The sequence below is a fragment of the Mandrillus leucophaeus genome, unplaced genomic scaffold, assembly GCF_000951045.1.
Source record: "Mandrillus leucophaeus isolate KB7577 unplaced genomic scaffold, Mleu.le_1.0 Scaffold484, whole genome shotgun sequence".
Lineage (NCBI taxonomy): Eukaryota > Metazoa > Chordata > Mammalia > Primates > Cercopithecidae > Mandrillus > Mandrillus leucophaeus.
The window spans coordinates 1,423,223-1,441,198 of NW_012105187.1; the positions used below are offsets into that span (position 1 = coordinate 1,423,223).

Below are 17,976 nucleotides of genomic sequence, written 5' to 3' on the forward strand. Positions count from 1 at the left end.
ATGGAGCATGGGAAGCCCCAGAACAGAGAAGTAACTCCTCTGCAGATGATGATTTTCTTAAATCCACTGACCTGTCACTCCTGTCACTCATATAGGTTTCAATTTCCACTTACTTTTATTTGGGTAGTGGGTTATGTGAGCCTAACACCTGGGTTTTGCAGACATAATTCCTTGAAGACATTTCCATGAAAACCAGCCTGTTGTTAACTAATGAGCAATTCCATCTTGCATTATATGCTGCTTGGGAGTGTGCGATGAATGTTAGACTTATCTCTTTTTTATGAAAAACTTATAGCCCACTAAGTCAATAAAAAAGTTAAAAGGAAGAGGTAACCTAACTTTTACATCTTTTACTTGAATATATAAGATCTGCTGCCTCCTTTTTAATGGATTGTCATGATTTACTAAATGTTGAATTAATGATTCATAAAACATTTATTTAGTACTTACTCTGTATATGATACTATCTCTAGTCTCAAGATGCTTATAAGACTAGAAGGGGGAAATAGAATTGAAAGCAAATAAATATAATAAGGTGTTACAGGTGACATGATAGAAGTTTGTCTGGAGTACATAGAGTAACAAAGGAGGGAGGCCTGTGTTCTCTTGGGGTGGGGATTGGATAGAAGGTGTCACAAACAAAGGCTATAGGCACTAGATGTATCTGGGGTCCATAGATACTTTCAAATGGCTGAAACAGTAGCTGAGGAGGTAGCAGTGCATGCATGAGGTGGGAGAAGGGAGGTGGAGGAAGCCAGACGTAAAGATCCTTGGATGCTGCATGAAGGAATTTGGGTTTCATTCTTTAGGAAAAGTTTTTAGGTAGATGGAACATCAGTAACAGTTTTGCTTTTTAGAATTACACCAAGAATAGACTCAAAGAGACTTGAATGGAGGCAAGGAGACTCTTATGATAGTATGGGACTGAGCCAGGCAAGATATGATTAGATTCTGAACAAGCCAGTGGCCAATGGAAAGATGTCAAAGAGGTAGACCTTGTAAGATTGGCATCAAGGCCGGGCGCGGTGGCTCAAGCCTGTAATCCCAGCACTTTGGGAGGCCGAGGCGGGCGGATCACGAGGTCAGGAGATCGAGACCATCCTGGCTAACATGGTGAAACCCCGTCTCTACTAAAAATACAAAAAACTAGCCGGGCGTGGTGGCGGGCGCCTGTAGTCCCAGCTACTCGGAGGCTGAGGCAGGAGAATGGCGTGAACCTGGGAGGCGGAGCTTGCAGTGAGCCGAGATCGCGCCACTGCACTCCAGTCTGGGTGACACAGCGCGAGACCGTCTCAAAAAAAAAAAAAATTGGCATCAATTTTTAAATAATATCTTACAGTAACTGTTAGTGAAACCAAGGCCCAAGAAAGTGCACAGCCAGTGAATATCAAAGGAATCTTCCTCTGCTTTCATTGCAGTTTAGAAACACAATTATTGTGGCATTTCAGACACTATGTTGTAATACATCATATTGTTAATACTTGTTTACAACCTTTCTGCCCTGAGGCTCTAAGCTTCTTAAGGTTAAGAGGCAAACTACTGAATTATTTGTGTATGTCTAGCATGGAGCCTCATATACACAAGTACATAATAGATGTTTGAAGAGTAAAATTCTTGACATCATAGCCAGTGCTTCTTCCACATGGAGCACTTGGCGTGGAAATACGAAAACATCACTCAGGTTTGCCTGACAGCTACCCATTTCCATCTCTCCCCCTGAGAGCGCCAAAGCCAAGTGATAAGCAGGTATAACAGGCAGATGATGGCTTGCACTTTGCTTTAAAATTTGTACCAGTTTGCTGTTATCAGAATGCGTTCTTACCTCCCAAAGCCTGCATTAAGATACCAATAATGAATATTTAGAATATAAAAGTGGCCATAAAAGTTGATGCCTATAATTTGCTTCCATGTCTCTCTTAATGTTACTCATTGTTTTAATCTGGATCACACTTTATTCTTCCACACAGATCCGTAATGCCTCCTGCCTGCCTCTTTCAAGATGGAGGTGAAACCCGTGGGAGAACCTACTCAGGAGGTGTCTAAATTCAAACTTTCCACCAAGGTAGAAAGCACGGGACACTGGCTGGTGGAAGATCATGCTCGAATATGGGAAGTTTTAAAGACAGAGGAGGTAAGATGACTCTAAATGACACAGTTGGTGAAATACTGGATTTGTTCATACCTGAGACTATAATTCTTTGTGTAGCCAGCACCACAGGTCAGCTTGGCAAATCTTTATTCAGGTGCTGTAGGCGTAGCCATGACTGGAGAACAAGTAAGTCAGGAGCATGTCCTTTGCACATTAATGACTACTCAGTGATTCAGGCCAAGGAGGCTACACTGAAAGCCAGCACTTAAAAAATGGTGATCTAAGGCTCATACGCATATAATCTGCACTTTAGCTTCAGATATCAGCAGTGTAGCTGCGGGTATCCTGTTAGCTACATTCTTTCTCAAGGCTGCCCTTCCGTGACTTCCCTCTCTCAAGTCTATTGTTGTTGAAGTTTCTTTTGACTTATATAAAATGCTGATATTTGTGTGTATATTTGTGGTGTGTGTGTGAGAGAGAGAGAGAGAAAGATAGAGGGACAGGGAGAAAGAGAGAGAGAGAGAGAGATGCTCTTATTCTTTCAATGGAAATTATAAATTAAAGCTTTTATTTTTATTATGCATTAAAGGTAAAATCATACATAATGGCAGGATATTGAAAACCATTTCAATATAGGCATGAAGAGGTATAAAAGGAAGATTGGAAAAGAGAATAGAATTAATAACCAGATCATGGAAAGGCCTAACTTCCCTGAGCTTGGGTTGTGCACATCTTACCAGCTCAGCAAATAAAATGAAAGCTAGAGGTTTGTATGTTTTTGTTTTTTAGAGACAGGATCTTGCTCTTCTGTCCAGGCTAGAGTGCAGTGGCACAGTCATAGCTTACTGCTGCCTGGAACTCCTGGGCTCAAGCGATCCTCCTGTCTCAGGCTCCCAAATAACTAGGACTACAGGCCACACACCACCACATCTGGATAATATTTAAATTTTTTGTAGAGATGAGACTCTCACTATGTTGCCCAGGCTGGTCTTGAAGCCCTAGCCTCAAGCAATCCTCCTGCCTCTGCCTTCCAAAGCACTGGGATTACAGGTGTGAGTGACTGTGCCCAGCCCCAAAAGCTAGAGGTTTTAATACATGGGAAAGAGCATCTCAGAGAGAGGTACCAAAGCAAGAACTTCAAAACAACTGAGGTAGTATAGAAATGTAATAGGGAAAACAGACAACACTTTGTCAATGGTATTTTGGCTACCAGAAAGACCAGCAGCTATTTTCTGAGAGGCTTACCTGGGTGATATTCATGATCTTGGGTAGTTGTCTAGGGTCTGGTCCTTAGCTTATATGCTTGGAAATTTTATTTTCTCGTGTATCCAACAGAAATTTCTGGGGAAAACACATGAATTAAGTTTATACAACTAATATGTAAAAAGAAAATGGCAATTCCTTAATTGATAAAGACAAATAGAAGAGTTTTATCTTCTGAAATACTCAAGTTAAAATGTTTAGTACACATTCTCCTTGTAGGCAAACCGAATGGGAAATCAAATAATGCTAAGAAAGTTGATTCCTAAGGATGGAATCATAACAAGTGGAAATATATAAATTCTTTGTTTGACAGCATGAGGCTAAGTATATTGGTATGGCTCTTTGGTTCCAAGCAAAAGAAATTGACTAAATTAAGGAGAATGAGAAATTGCTGGAGGATGTTGAGAAGCTTACAGAATTGGTAAGAAGTTTGGAGAACTAGGCTTGGAAATAAGACAGGAACCAAGTCAGTAGAAACTGCTCAGGGCGCCAACCCTGGCACAAATTCCAAACTGGTCCCCTCCCCTCCATGTTCTCATATTCTGCTCAGGATGCAAAGCTGTGGGAGAGAGGAGCTCACTGCCAAGTTTAGTTGCATGCCTTTCTTTTGATTATTCTGTAAAGAGAAAGAGGAATCTTCCATGGGAAATTATTATACCAACTCCTTGCTACACTTGTGTTTGAAGTTCAGATTCCTAATATTGACACAATATGACAATTCCAGTCCAAGAAAGTAACCTAACAACTAGTCTTGAACATGTAAAATCCAGCAGAAGCAAATACAAACCTTCTCTCTAGGGATATACTTGCACAACAGACTTTTTTATTTTTATTTGTTTAAAGAAATAAACTCCACAGGTGTTAGATGAAGTCTTTCTGTATCTCACCTAACAGGTCCAAGATAAGATGAGATGAGTGTTGTGCCGAGGGCACAAAACTTAAGGTTTATGCCCTATACTTGCGCAAAATTGAGTACATCCTTAAATTTTGCACCCTAGGCTTGATGCTAGTCTCACTCCAGTCCTGGCCCTGTCATAAATCTGAATTTGGTGTTTATCATTTTTATGCATATTTCAGTATTTATACTACATGCATGTGGATCTATATATTCAATATACAGTATTGATTTATATCTTGTAAATTTTATATAAGCCTTGTACTGTACATCTATTTCTACATCTTGTTTATTTGTTTCTATTTTTATGCTGACATATGTAGTTTCACTTTATTCATCTTTAACTGTTGTTTACATTATTTTGATTAATATAGTCAATTTATCCATTCTCTTGTTGATTAACTTTTAGTTTTCTTTCAATACAGTTGGCAGTATAACATATTTTTCCTCGTGAACATATGCTAGAGTTTTTTCTAGTATAGACACCTGGAAGTGGCATGCTGAGTTGTAAAGTATGAATACCTTTAGCTTTGCTAGATATTACTAGATCAGCTCTGAAATGAGGCCATGAGTTTGTATCTCTGTTAGCAGCATATGAAAGTTCACCCGTTATATATCCTCACCTGTTATTTATATTGACAGACCTTTAAATATTGGCCAATCTGATTGTTTTGAAATGAGACCTTGTATAACACAAATTTCCCTGAATTCTTGTGGTGTTGAGCATCTGTTCACATGGATATTGGCCATTTAGTTTTCTGTGAATTATCTGTTCTTATCCTTTGCTTGTTTCTTTTCATTGGGTCATTTGTCTTTCCTTGTTGATTTCTGGAAACTAATGTATTGTTTACTATACAATCTTTTTATAGATTTTATGCACTAAAACAATATTTTCCAACTCCTAAATTTTTGTTTCAAATTTTAATTTGGTAAAATTTATCAGTCTTCTTTTCTCCTTATGGTTAGTGTTTTTCTGCTTTAAGAAATTCTTTCTGACCTCATGACGATAAAGATATTCTCCTATATTTTTTCCTAAAAGTTCTAAATGCTTGTTTTTATTTCCTTAGTATTTATTTCACAGTCTGAAGTAGGGATATGATGTTTTTTTCCATATGGATAGTTAATTATCTAGTATCATTTTTGAATGTCAATTACTTCTTCAGTTTATAATGCTATTTTTCATGTATTATGTTACTATAGATATCCTCTCTGTGGATATGATATTCCTTTAACTATTCTAACTCTAAAAAAGGCCCCGAGTATCCAATAGGGAATGTTTCTCTGCTGAACTATTGATATTCAAGATTATCTTGGCTGTTTTTGGAACTTAGATTTTCCATATGGATTTAGGATGAGCTTGTTCAGTTCTGCAAATATGAAGAAAAATTAAGCAGAAGCTTGTTGGGAATTTGATTAGGATTTCAGTACATTGATTGACTGATTTGGGGAGTATCAACATTTTTATATTCAATGACTATATTGTCTTCTTTTTGACTTTAAAGGTTATGCTTTGATATTTCATCCTTAATGTTTCACCAATATTTTATCCCACATTGTTTTGCTGTAGGATTTTGATAACTAAGGCTAAAGAAGTTCCTTCAATTCATTTTTTTTGCTAAGTGCTGATTTTTTAACATTATAATATTTGATACTTACAAAATAATACACATGCAAGTTATGGAGTATAATATTAGAACAAATACTTGTAAGTCCACAACCAAATTAAGAAACAGTTTGTTTAGTCTATATGTGAACTGCTTCACATACTATCTCTTTGATTTCCTTCCCTGCAAAGGTACCCATCTTCCTGAAATTTGTGTTTAATCATCCTTTTGCTTTTTAAAAAGTCTTTACTGCATACATGTATCCTCAAACAATACTGTTGAGTTATACACACACACACACACACGCACACACATATATGCACCTACATATGTATGTATATATAAACACACATATATTTTTATATATGGTGTCTTTGGTGATTCACTTCTTTTACTCAACATAATGTTTATAAGATTTTTAAGATTCAGCCACAAAAATATATACAGTAGTACTTCGTTAATTTTCACTATTGTACAATATACCATTGTGTGGTTATATCATGATTAATTATTCATAGTGGATGAACATTTAAGTTATTTATAGTTTTTTGCCATTATGAACAATGCTGATATAAACATACTATACATGTATTTTTTTTTTTTTTTTTTTTTTTTTTTTTTTCTTTTTTTATATACTTTAAGTTCTGGGATACATGTACAAAACATGCAGGTTTGTTATATATGTATATATGTCCCATGGTGGTTAGCTGCACCCATCAACCTGTCATCTACATTAGGTATTTCTCCTAATGCTATCCCTCCCCTTGCCCCCCATCCCTCCCTGTGTCCATGTGTTCTCATTGTTCAACTCTGACTTATGAGTGAGAACATGCAGTGTTTGGTTTTCTGTTCCTGTGTTAGTTTGCTGAGAATGATGGTTTCTGGCTCCCTCCATGTCCCTGCAAAGGACATAAACTCATCCTTTTTTTTTTTATGGCTGCATTGTATTCCATGGTGTGTATGTGCCACATTTTCTTTATCCAGTCTATCATTGATGGGCATTTGGGTTAGTTCCAAGTCTTTGCTATTGTGAATAAGGCTGCAATAAAAATATATGTGCATGTGTCTTTACAGTATAATGATTTATGATCCTTTGGGTATATACCCAGTAATGGGATTGCTGAGTCAAATGGTATTTCTGGTTCTAGATCCTTGAGGAATCACCGCACTGTCTTCCACAATGATTGAACTAATTTACACTCCCACCAATGATGTAAAAGCGTTCCTATTTCTCCACATCCTCTCCACATCTGTTGTTTCCTGACTTTTCAATGATGGCCATTCTAACTGGTGTGAGATGGTATCTCATTGTGGTTTTGATTTGTATTTCTCCAATGACCAGTGATGATGAGCTTTTTTTTCATGTATGTTGGCTGCATAAATGTCTTCTTTTGAAAAGTGTCTGTTCATATCCTTTGCTCAATTTTTGATGGGGTTGTTTGTTTTTTCCTTGTAAATTTGTTTAGATTCCTTGTAGATTCTGGATATTAAACCTTTGTCAGATGGATAGATTGCAAAAATTTTCTCCTATTCTGTAGGTTGCCTGTTCACTCTGATGATAGCTTCTTTTGCTGTGCAGAAGCTCTATGTTTATTGATTTGCAAATGTGGAACCAGCCTTGCATTCCAGGGATGAAGCTGACCTGATTGTGATGGATAAGCTTTTTGAGGTGCTGCTGGATTCGGTTTGCCGGTATTTTATCGAGGATTTTCACATCGATGTTCACCAGGGATATTGGCCTGAAGTTTTCTTTTTTTGTTGTGTCTTTGCCAGGTTTTGGTATCATGATGATGCTGGCCTCATAAAATGAGTTAGGGAGGAGTCCCTCTTTTTCTATCATTTGGAATAGTTTCAGAAGGAATGGTACCAGCTCCTCTTTGTAACTGTGGTAGAATTAGGTTGTGAATCCATCTGGATCTGGGCTTTTTTTTCATTGGTAGGTTATTAATTATTGCCTCAATTTCAGAACTTGTTATTTGTCTATTCAGGGATTTGACTTCTTCCTGGTTTAGTCTTGGGAGGGTGTATGTGTCCAGGATTTTCTTACAGATTTTCTAGTTTATTTGTGTAGAGGTTTTTATAATATTCTCTGATGGTAGTTTGTATTTCTGTGGGATCAGTGGTTTCATTTTTTATTGTGTCTGTTTGATTCTTCTCTCTTTTCTTCTTTATTAGCCTGGCTAGTGGTCTATTTTGCTAATCTTTTCAAAAAATCAGCTCCTGGATTCATTGATTTTTTGTATCTCTGTCTCCTTCAGTTCTGCTCTGATCTTAGTTGTTTCTTGTCTTCTACTAGCTTTTGAATTTGTTTGCTGCTGCTTCTCTAGTTCTTTTATTTGTGATGTTAGCGTGTTGATTTTAGATCTTTCCTGCTTTCTCCTGTAGGCGTTTAATGCTATAAATTTCCCTGTAAACACTGCTTTAAATGTGTCCTAGAGATTCTGATACATTGTGTCTTTGTTCTCATTGGTTTCAAAGAACTTATTCATTTCTGCCTTTACTTCATGATTTACCCAGTAGTCATTTAGAAGCAAGTTGTTCAGGTTCCATGTAGTTGTGCAGTTTTTAGTGAGTTTCTTAATCTTGAGTTCTAATTTGATTGCACTGTGGTCTAAGAGGCCGTTTGATATGATTTCAATTCTTTTACCTTTGCTGAGGAATGTTTTACTTCCAATTATGTGGTCAATTTTAGAATAAATGCTGTGTGGTACTGAGAAGAATGTATATTTTGTTGATTTGGGGTGCAGAGTTCTGCAGATGTTTATTAGGTCCTCTTGGTCCAGAGCTGAGTTCGAGTCCTGAATATCCTTGTTAATTTTCTGTCTCATTGACCTAATATTGACAGTGGGGTGTTAAAGTCTCCCACTATTATTGTGTGGAAGTCTAAGTCTCTTTGTAGATCTCTAAGAACTTGCTTTATGAATCTGGGCACTCCTGTATTGGGTGCATATGTATTTAGGATAGCCAGCTCTTCTTGTTGCATTGATCCCATTACCATTATGTAATGCTCGTCTTTGTCTTTTTTGATCTTTGTTGGTTTAACGTCTGTTTTACAGCGACTAGGGTTGCAACCCCTTTGTGTGTCTTTGCATGTGAGATGGGTCTCCTGAACATAGCACACCTATAGGTCTTGACTCTTTATCCAATTTTCCAATCTGTGTCTTTTAATTGCCCATTTACATTTAGCCCATTTACATTTAAGGTTAATATTGTTATGTGTCAGTTTGATCCTGTCATCATGATGCTAGCTGTTAATTTTGCTCATTAGTTGATGCAGTTTCTTCATAGTGTTGTTGGTCTTTATATTTTGGTATGGTTTTGCAGTGGCTGGTACAAGTTTTTCCTTTCCATATTTAGTGCTTTCTTCAGGAGCTCTTGTAAGGGTGGCCTGGTGGTGACAAAATTCCTCAGCATTTGCTTGTCTGTGAAGGATTTTGTTTCTCCTTTACTGATGAGCTTTGTTTGGCTGGATATGAAATTCTGGGTTGAAAATTCTTTTCCTTAAGAATGTTTAATATTGGTCCCCACTCTCTTCTGGCTTCTAGCGTTTCTACAGAGAGATCTGCTGTTAGTCTGATGGGCTTCCCTTTGTAGGTAACCTGACCTTTCTCTCTGACTGCCCTTAAAATTTTTCCTTCATTTCAACCTTGGTGAATCTGATGATTATGTGTCTTGGGGTTGCTCCTCTCGAGGATTATCTTTGTGGTGTTCTCTGTATTTCCTGAATTTGAATGTTGGCCTGTCTTGCTAGGTTGGGGAAATTCTCCTGGATAATATCCTGAAGTGCGTTTTCCAACTTGGATCCATTCTCTCCATCATTTTCAGGTACGCTAATCAAATGTAGGTTTGGTCTTTTCACATAGTCACATATTCTTTGGAGGCTTTATTCATTCCTTTTCATTCTTTTTTCTCTAATCTTGTCTTCACACTTTATTTCATTAAGTTGATATTCAATCTCTGATATCCTTTCTTCTGCTTTACTGATTTGGCTATTGATACTTGTGTATGCTTCAAGAAGTTCTCATGCTGTGTTTTTCAGCTCCATCAGGTCATTTATGTTCTTCTCTAAACTGGTTATTCTGGTTAGCGGTTCCTGTAACCTTTTATGAAGGTTCTTAGCTTCCTTATATTGGGTTAGAACATGCCCCTTTAGCTGGAGGAATTTGTTATTACCCACCTTCTGAAGTCTGCTTCTGTCAATTCGTTAAACTCATTCTCCATCCAGTTTTGTTCCCTTGCTGGTGAGGAGTTGTGATCTTTTGGAGGAGAAGAGGCCTTCTGGTTTTTGGAATTTCGGCATGTTTGCGCTGGTTTTTCCTCATCTTCGTGGATTTATCTACCTTTGATCTTTGATGCTGATGACCTTTGGATGGGGTTTTTGTGTGGGCATCCTATTTGTTGATGTTGATTTTATTGCTTTCTGTTTGTTAATTTTCCTTCTAACAGTCAGGCCCCTCTTCTGCAGGTCTTCTGGAGTTTGCTGGAGGTCCACTCCAGACCCTGTTTGCCTGGGTATCACCAATGGAGGCTGCAGATTAGCAAAGGTTGCTGCTGCCTGCTCCTTGCTCTGGAAGCTTCGTCCCAGAGGGGCACCCAGCAGATGCCAGCTGGAGCTCTCCTGTATGAGATGTCTGTCATCCCCTGCTGGGAGATGTCTCCCAGTCAGGAGGAATGGGGGTCAGGGACCCACTTGAGGAGGCAATCTGTCCCTTAGCAGAGCTGGAGCATTGTGCTGGTATATCTGCTGCTCTTTTCAGAGCCGGCGGGCAGGAATGTTTAAGTCTGCTGAAGCTGCACCCACAGCTTCCCCTTCCCCAAGGTGCTGTGTCCCAGGCAGAAAGGAGTTTTTTCTATACACTTCTGACTGGGGTTGGGGCCTTTATTTCAGAGATACCCTGACCAGAGAGGAGGAATCTAGAGAGGCAGTCTGGCTATAGCAGCTTTGCTGAGCTGTGGTGGTTTCCACCCAGTACAAACTTCCCGATGGCTTTGTTTACACTATGAGGGGGAAAGTGCCTACTCAAGCCTCAGTAATGGTGGGTGACCCTCCTGCTACAAGCTTGAGGGTCCCAGGTTGACTTCAGACTGCTGTGCTGGCAGTGAGAATTTCAAGCCAGTGAATCTTAGCTTGCTGGGCTCTGTGGGGGTTGGACCAGCTGAACGAGACCACTTGGCTCTCTGGCTTCAGCTTGCTTTCAAGGGGAGTGAATGATTCTGTCTCTCTGGGGTTCCAGGCACCACTGGGGTATGAAAAAAAAATCCTGCAGCTAGCTCGGTGTCTGCCCAAATGGCTGCCCAGTTTTGTGCTTGAAATCCAGGGCCCTGGTGGCGTAGGCACCTGAGGGAATCTCCTGGTCTGCAGGTTGTAAAAACTGTGGGAAAAGCATAGTATCTGGGCCAGAGAGCAACGTCCCTCATGGCACAGTCCATCACAGCTTTCCTTGGCTAGGGGAGGGAGTTCCCCAACACCTTGCACTTCATGGGTGAACCAACGCCCCACCCTGCTTCTGCTTGCCCTCCATGGGCTATACCCACTGTCTAACCAGTCCCAGTGAGATGAACTGGGTACCTCAGTTGGAAACGCAGAACTCACCCGCCTTCTGCATTGTTCTTCTTGGGAGCTGCAGACCGGAGCTGTTCTTATTTGGCCATCTTGCCAGATCCCCACATACTTTACACATCTTATTTTTGCCCATATGTAAGAGTTTTTCCAGGTTAATACCTATTAGGTGAATTTTGAGTAGATATGTGCAAGTTCTCTTGTTCAAGTTATTGCCAAGTTGTTTTCCAAAGTGGTGGTACCAATTTATGCTCTCACCTGCAGTGCATAAGAGTTTCCCCTATTCCCTATCCTTGTCAATTCTTGGAATTGTCAGATTTCTTAATTTTTTTTTTTTTTTTGAGATGGAGTCTCACTCTGTCACCAGGCTGGAGTACAGTGGCACAATCTAGGCTCACTGCAACCTCCACCTCCTGGGTTCAAGTGATTCTTCTGCCTCAGCTTCCGAGTAGCTGGGACTACAGGTGCACACCACCACACCCAACTAGTTTTGTAATTTTAGTAGAGATGAGTTTCACCGTGTTGGCCAGGATGGTCTCGATCTCTTGACCTCGTGATCTGCCCACCTTGGCCCCCCAAAGTGTTGGGATTACAGGCGTGAGCCACTGTGCCCAGCCTAGATTTCTTAATTTTTAAAATCTAGATGATATTAAATAAAATCTCGTCCTTTGCTCATCAATTCTTTATGCATCTCAGCTCGAGATCACTTTTCTTTTTCCTTAATACTTATTATTCTGAGGGTCTAACAGTAGCGCATCTCTTTCTCCCTTTTTCTCTCTCTCTCCTTTCCTCTCTTTGGCCTTAAGATGTCTTTATTTTGTGTGCTTCTCAGAATAGTAGTTTAGATGAGTATAGAATTATAGGTCTCTTGACTACATTGGAAATTTTCCATTGTCCTCTGCCTCCATTGCACTGAAGGGGAGCTAGCATTAAGTTTAATTTGTATTCTTTTGAATGTAACATCTTTTCTCTCTAACTGTTTAGATCATCTCTACATTTTTTGCTGTCCTGAAGTTTCAGTCTTCTGTTTTTCCATTTCCTTTTATTTAACACTTTGGGGTACAAAGCCTTCTCAAATAGTTGAATTGGTGTCTTTCATCAGTCTGGAAATATCTCCAATTTTTTTCTTTTCAAATTTTACCTCATTCTCCTTTTGTAACTCTAACAAGATTTATGTTTGCTTTTCTCACTCTCTGCTTATGTCCCTTAACCTCTCTTTTAGAGTTACTATCTTTTTCCTCTCTGTGTTGCATTCTGATTAATCTTAGGTCTGCCTTCCAATTCCATAATTCTCTCTTCAGCTTTAATCTGTCCTTTAACTCAACCATTGATTTTTAAATTTCACTTATTGTATTTTTTTAATTCTAGAAGTTTTGTTTTGTTCTTTAAAAATCTTCTAGTCATTTTTTCAATCTCTTGCTTCCTATTTATATTTTTATGTTTTTAAGACATATTTGTCAAGAACTGTGAAGGCTATGAGATTTTAATTTTTTAAAATCCACAGTTTTGTGGATGTTGAAAGAAGACATGAGACTCTTGGCTAAGAGCAAAAGACTTTATTACTCACAGCAAGAGCAGCAGCCAGACTGTCAACATGTTTGTTTTGGTTTTCTATGTTCCAATTCCTAGAAATGGGCCTCGATAGATACTTGCACAGGAAGGGAACACTGACCTTGGGAAACTTGCCATTTTATAGTGGATAATAAACAAGCTGGCATTTTAAGAGGGAAGTATTAGCTCATCTCTCAAGTTTTCTTGCTACAAGCCCAATCCTGAAAAATAATCTGGGTAATGATCAGCCAGGGCCTTGAACTTTTGGCATATATAGCAAGACATGTAGGAACAAGAGAGACCCATGGAGTACTGTTTCCTAACAATATTATATATAGTGATTTTGTATTCTGAGTGTGGTAATTCTAAAAACTGTGGGTCTCAGGGTACTATCTGTTGTTTCTTTTGGCTCTTGAACATGGTGTTTTGTTTCTTTGTGAGTTTTGTGATTTTTGACTGTGGGTTCATTTTTTATTTCTTGGAAAGAAGGAAATTTTCTCCAGAGAGAATCTGCATTTGCTTCTGGGAGCACTACCAACGGAAAACTACTTTAAAGTAAATTCTTAGCTTGATGTTTTTCAGACCACTTAATGTCTCTACAGGCTAGAAATCTACAGATGAGCATGCTTGTGGTAGTAAATTCTACGGAGAAAATGACTCCCCCTCTCTACCCCTCCCCAGCATCACATATAAAGATAGTCAACTTTCCTTGTACTGTCACAGAAGACATAGTATTACTAGCTCACCTTGATGCTGAAGGAATCACATTTTAGGATCTCAGTTTTATGCAGTGGGAATTTCCTGTTAGATTCTCTCCCATAAGCCAACCCTGGGCTTTGTATATTGTTCCCTACATGCTTTAAGGTAACAAGTCCTGTGTTGGTTAGAGTAACATTAATGCTGTAACACATACAGTATAAAATTTAAGTAGCTTAACATAATAAAAGTTTATTTTTCAATCATATAATAGTCCAATTTAGGTGTTTCTGGTGGGAGTACCCCTTTTCTTCATGTGATAATTTAGGGACCAAGGCTACTTTCTTCTTGAAGCTCCACCATCCTCTGGGACCTGGGAATCTTTTGTATTCACCTGGCAATTCACTAAAAAAGAGGTTGAAGAAGACACACCCAATTCTTAACTCTCTTTGACCAGACATGCATTGTATCAGTTTACCTTCTATGACTGAGAATTAGTCCCATTGTTCCATACAGTTATGAGGGATGTGTGATGGGGAGATGTAATCTCTGGCTGAGCTGCTACTTACCAGTGATGACTCAATACTATGGAAAGTGAAAAACAAATTGAATTTTGGTGGGCAGTTAAGTGTCACAGAAAACAAAGTTTAAATTTACCTGGTTTGGCCAATGATGTCTGAATGGAAGCTGATTTCAGTGCCTATCTGTGGGTTCTGCTTTCATTTATGTTTTGGCTTTTAAGAGTTCTTAATTTTTTGCCAGCCTGTCATGTATTAAAAAAGATATTTTAGTTTTATCAAGTTTTTTTTTTTTTTTTTTTTAGTTATTTGTAGTGGGAGAGTCAATTAGGGTATTTAGTCCACCGTACTGCTGGAACTGAGTCCTACACATTCCTGTGAGTTATGTAGAAATGTGATCTTAAACGTTAAAAGTTCACAAGCTTCACTTACGACTCCCAAAGCACTGGTACTACTAGACACAGGTTGAAATAAATACCTTATGATTGACTAATGAGTTATATTTTTAAACTTATTTTTTGAAAATTACTTCACTTGGTCAGAAAGTAGCATCTAGATAATGTTGAATTTCTATTTTTTTGGCCATATTTAGTTAATTTTTTGGCCATATTTAGTTAAGTGCCTGCTTGCACGTGAATATTCATAACTGACATCTTGTAATCATTTAAAAGTTTTTATGTGGTCACAAATCAGTTTGTCAAGTATATTTAAAATGAGAATATTATTTTTGTTTTCAATGTAGTGATTAACTGTAACTATTCTATGCCTTTAAAATTCAAATATTTAAAATTTAAAAGATGAATAATACCTATATGTAGTAGAAAATAATGAAATCTTTATCAAAGGGTTAAGTATGAAAAATATCTTTACATAATCTCAGTACCTTTTTTTAAAAAAAAATGAGCAAGGAAGCAATGGGAGAATTGGACATGTTTTGTGGTGATGTGTTCTGTTTTTTGATTGGTGATTACATTGGTGTACGTATTTGTCAAAAGTCATTCAACTATACATTTAAAATGGACATATTTTATTATATGTAAATGAGACCTCAACAAAGTTGATCTTAAAAAACGGGCAATGGGATTAGGGAACAGAATTAAATAAATAAATCAGTCATTGTCATACAGTGTGCTGTAATAAGTGTCCACAGGTATTTTGAGAGCCTAGAGCATGTAATCCAGCATGAGTATGGGCACTCATAGGTGTGCATGTCAAGGAAAGCAAGCTTCTCAGTGAGCTGATACTTGAGTTCATTTTTTTTTTTTTTTTTTACACAGAGTTTTGCTCTTCTTGCACAGGCTGGAGTGCAATGGTACAATCTCGGCTCACTGCAACCTCTGCCTCCCGGGTTCAAGCGATTCTCCTGCCTCAGCCTCCTAAGTAGCTGGGATTACAGGTGCCTGCCACCATGCCCAGCTAATTTTTTGTAGTTTTAGTAAAGACGGGGTTTCACCATGTTGGCCAGGCTGGTCTTGAACTCCTGCCTTCAGGTGACCCACCCGTCTCGGCCTCCCAAAGTGCTGGGAATAAAGATGTGAGCCACTGCACCTGGCCTGAGTTCATTCTTTTTTTTTTTTTTTGAGGTGGAATTTTGCTCTGTCGCTCAGGCTGGAGCGCAACTTCGACCTCCCGGGTTCGCTTAAAGGAAAAGTAGAAACTAGCCTGGCAAATGGAATTTTTGAAGGGGAATTGGAGCAAATATTTCTGGAGCAGGGAAAACTGTAAAGGGGAGTGTCAGAGAGAATGTCCTACCGCTTAGAGCATCTGTAGCAGAAGAGGAATGGCAAGAGATGAAGCCAAGAGGAAACAAATAACGAAAGTCTTCATGTGCCTTACTTAGAAACTTAGGAAGTATCCTGTGGGCACTGCTCAGTCAATGAAAAGTTTTCGGCAGGCTAGTGACATATTCAGATTTGTTTTTAGAAATGCTAGTCTGTCAGACATGTTTAGGATGGCTGAAAATACTTCAAAACCTCTCTAGCCCACATTGCTCTCTCTCTTCTCTGTCCACCCTGTGCTAGCCAGTGCTCAAGTAGTGATTATTTGGAGTTGTTCTTTTTTTCATGATAGTGATTCTTCCTCTCCAACTAGACTGTCTGTTCTTGAGACCAGGCCTCTTAGTCGTCTTCTTTTTAAAAAATTTATATTCCCATATTGATAGGTCACCCCCTTAGTCTTAATTCTACTTCACTTATGACTCCCAAAGCACTGGTACCACTAGACACAGGTTGAAATAAATACCTTATGATTGACTAATGAATTATTTTCATTATTTAATGGTAATACACTGTCCCTCTAAATTGTAACATCAAGCAGAATGTTGTCATCTTTGGGTACAAAGGTGATTCATTTGCCTCACCATTGGATAACACTTAGTTGGGTGGTTTTTTGTTTTTTTTTTTTAATTGCTGATTGAATTTGCACTGAGTCATCCACTGTGCACTGGACTTATCTATGTTCAGTGTTTTACAAGAATACCACAACGATATGCAGTGTTCTCTGTGGCTACGGAACAGAGATGTTCTCTGTGTGAAATTAAACTGGTGAATGTCTGTATGGAGACTGGACATATGAACTCTTCTCTATGCAGCTCAGGAATGTAACATTACATTCTTGGAGGAGGAAGTAGTAATGTGTTCATCATACATGATTTAGAGATTAAATCATACACATCTGAGAGACAGGAAGAGAGAAGTTTTTAAAAACTGGATGGCAATTTAGGCAAGCAGTGGGAGTATATTGTATTAAACTGTGAAGAGCCAGCTATTTGCTGAATTGTGGTTTGATGACAGAGGTAGGGTCCTTCTTTATGACTCTGAATGAATTTCTATTTCTCTCTGCCACACATTTTCATGAGGCAAAGGGATAGAAATTTACTTTCTAGGAAGTTATTAATACATAAAAATGCTTTGATGTATGAATCTCTGAGATGGGTAAAATAGACACATCAGTAGTGAGACATGGAATATCGAGACTGAATAATATTCTGTTGGGTTTACAAGAAAAAGAAAATATCATTTATTGAGCATCTATTCTGTGTCAGGATCTGTACTTGCTGCTTTCATATTTATCAATGTATTTGTCACAGCCATAGGTACATTTTCATTTTACTCATAAGGATTATGAAGATTAGAGGTTAAGGCACATGTTCAAATATACATAGCTGTTTGGTGGCAGAGTAAGACTGAAATTTATTTGCCTCTCATTTATCTTTGTTCTATACTCTTATCTCCTCATGAAGCAAACTAACAAAATTGTTAAATCACTCTAATTTTACATTTAGTTTTCTTGTCCAGACCATAACCACTCCTGGCCAGGGCATCAACTTCAGCTCAATAACTGGTGCCAATCTTGCTCTGATAGACCTTGGCTCTGCAATGCCCATGCGAATAAATACCAGTGTGCCCACTGAGTCATAATCTTCTTCCATTCCTCAAAGTGCTGGCTCAGTTGGTATGGCTGGGCTTCTATCTCAGTTCTCCTATATATCATCTGCCTTAGCCAATCAGACTGCTACAATGAAATAGCACAGACTGGGTGGCTTATAAACAATAGAAATTTATTTCTCACAGCTCTGGAGGTTGGGACTCTGACATCAGGATGCCAACATAGTTGGGTTCTGGTGAGGTTCCTTCTCTGAGTTACAGATGGCGTCTTCTCAATGTGTCCTCATGTGGAGAGCTCTTTGGGGTCTCTTTTGTAAGGGCATGAATCCCATTCATGAAGACTTCACCCTTATGACCTTATTGCCTCCCCAAAGCTCTGCCTCCTAATATCACACTCGGTGGCGGGGGGCAGGG

General features: G+C 38.6%; 1 protein-coding gene across 3 annotated transcripts in view; it reads left to right on the forward strand.

Moving 5' to 3' along the window:
- The window catches only part of RGL1 (ral guanine nucleotide dissociation stimulator-like 1), a 299,547-nt gene that overhangs the window by 105,061 nt on the left and 176,510 nt on the right, over window positions 1-17,976 (forward strand). For all 3 annotated transcript variants that reach the window (XM_011995346.1, XM_011995343.1, XM_011995345.1), the window contains one exon: window positions 1,968-2,131. In XM_011995346.1, coding sequence (XP_011850736.1) covers window positions 2,000-2,131 — 132 coding nt within the window. In that variant the 5' untranslated portion in view covers window positions 1,968-1,999. The remainder of the gene's footprint in view (window positions 1-1,967; window positions 2,132-17,976) is intronic.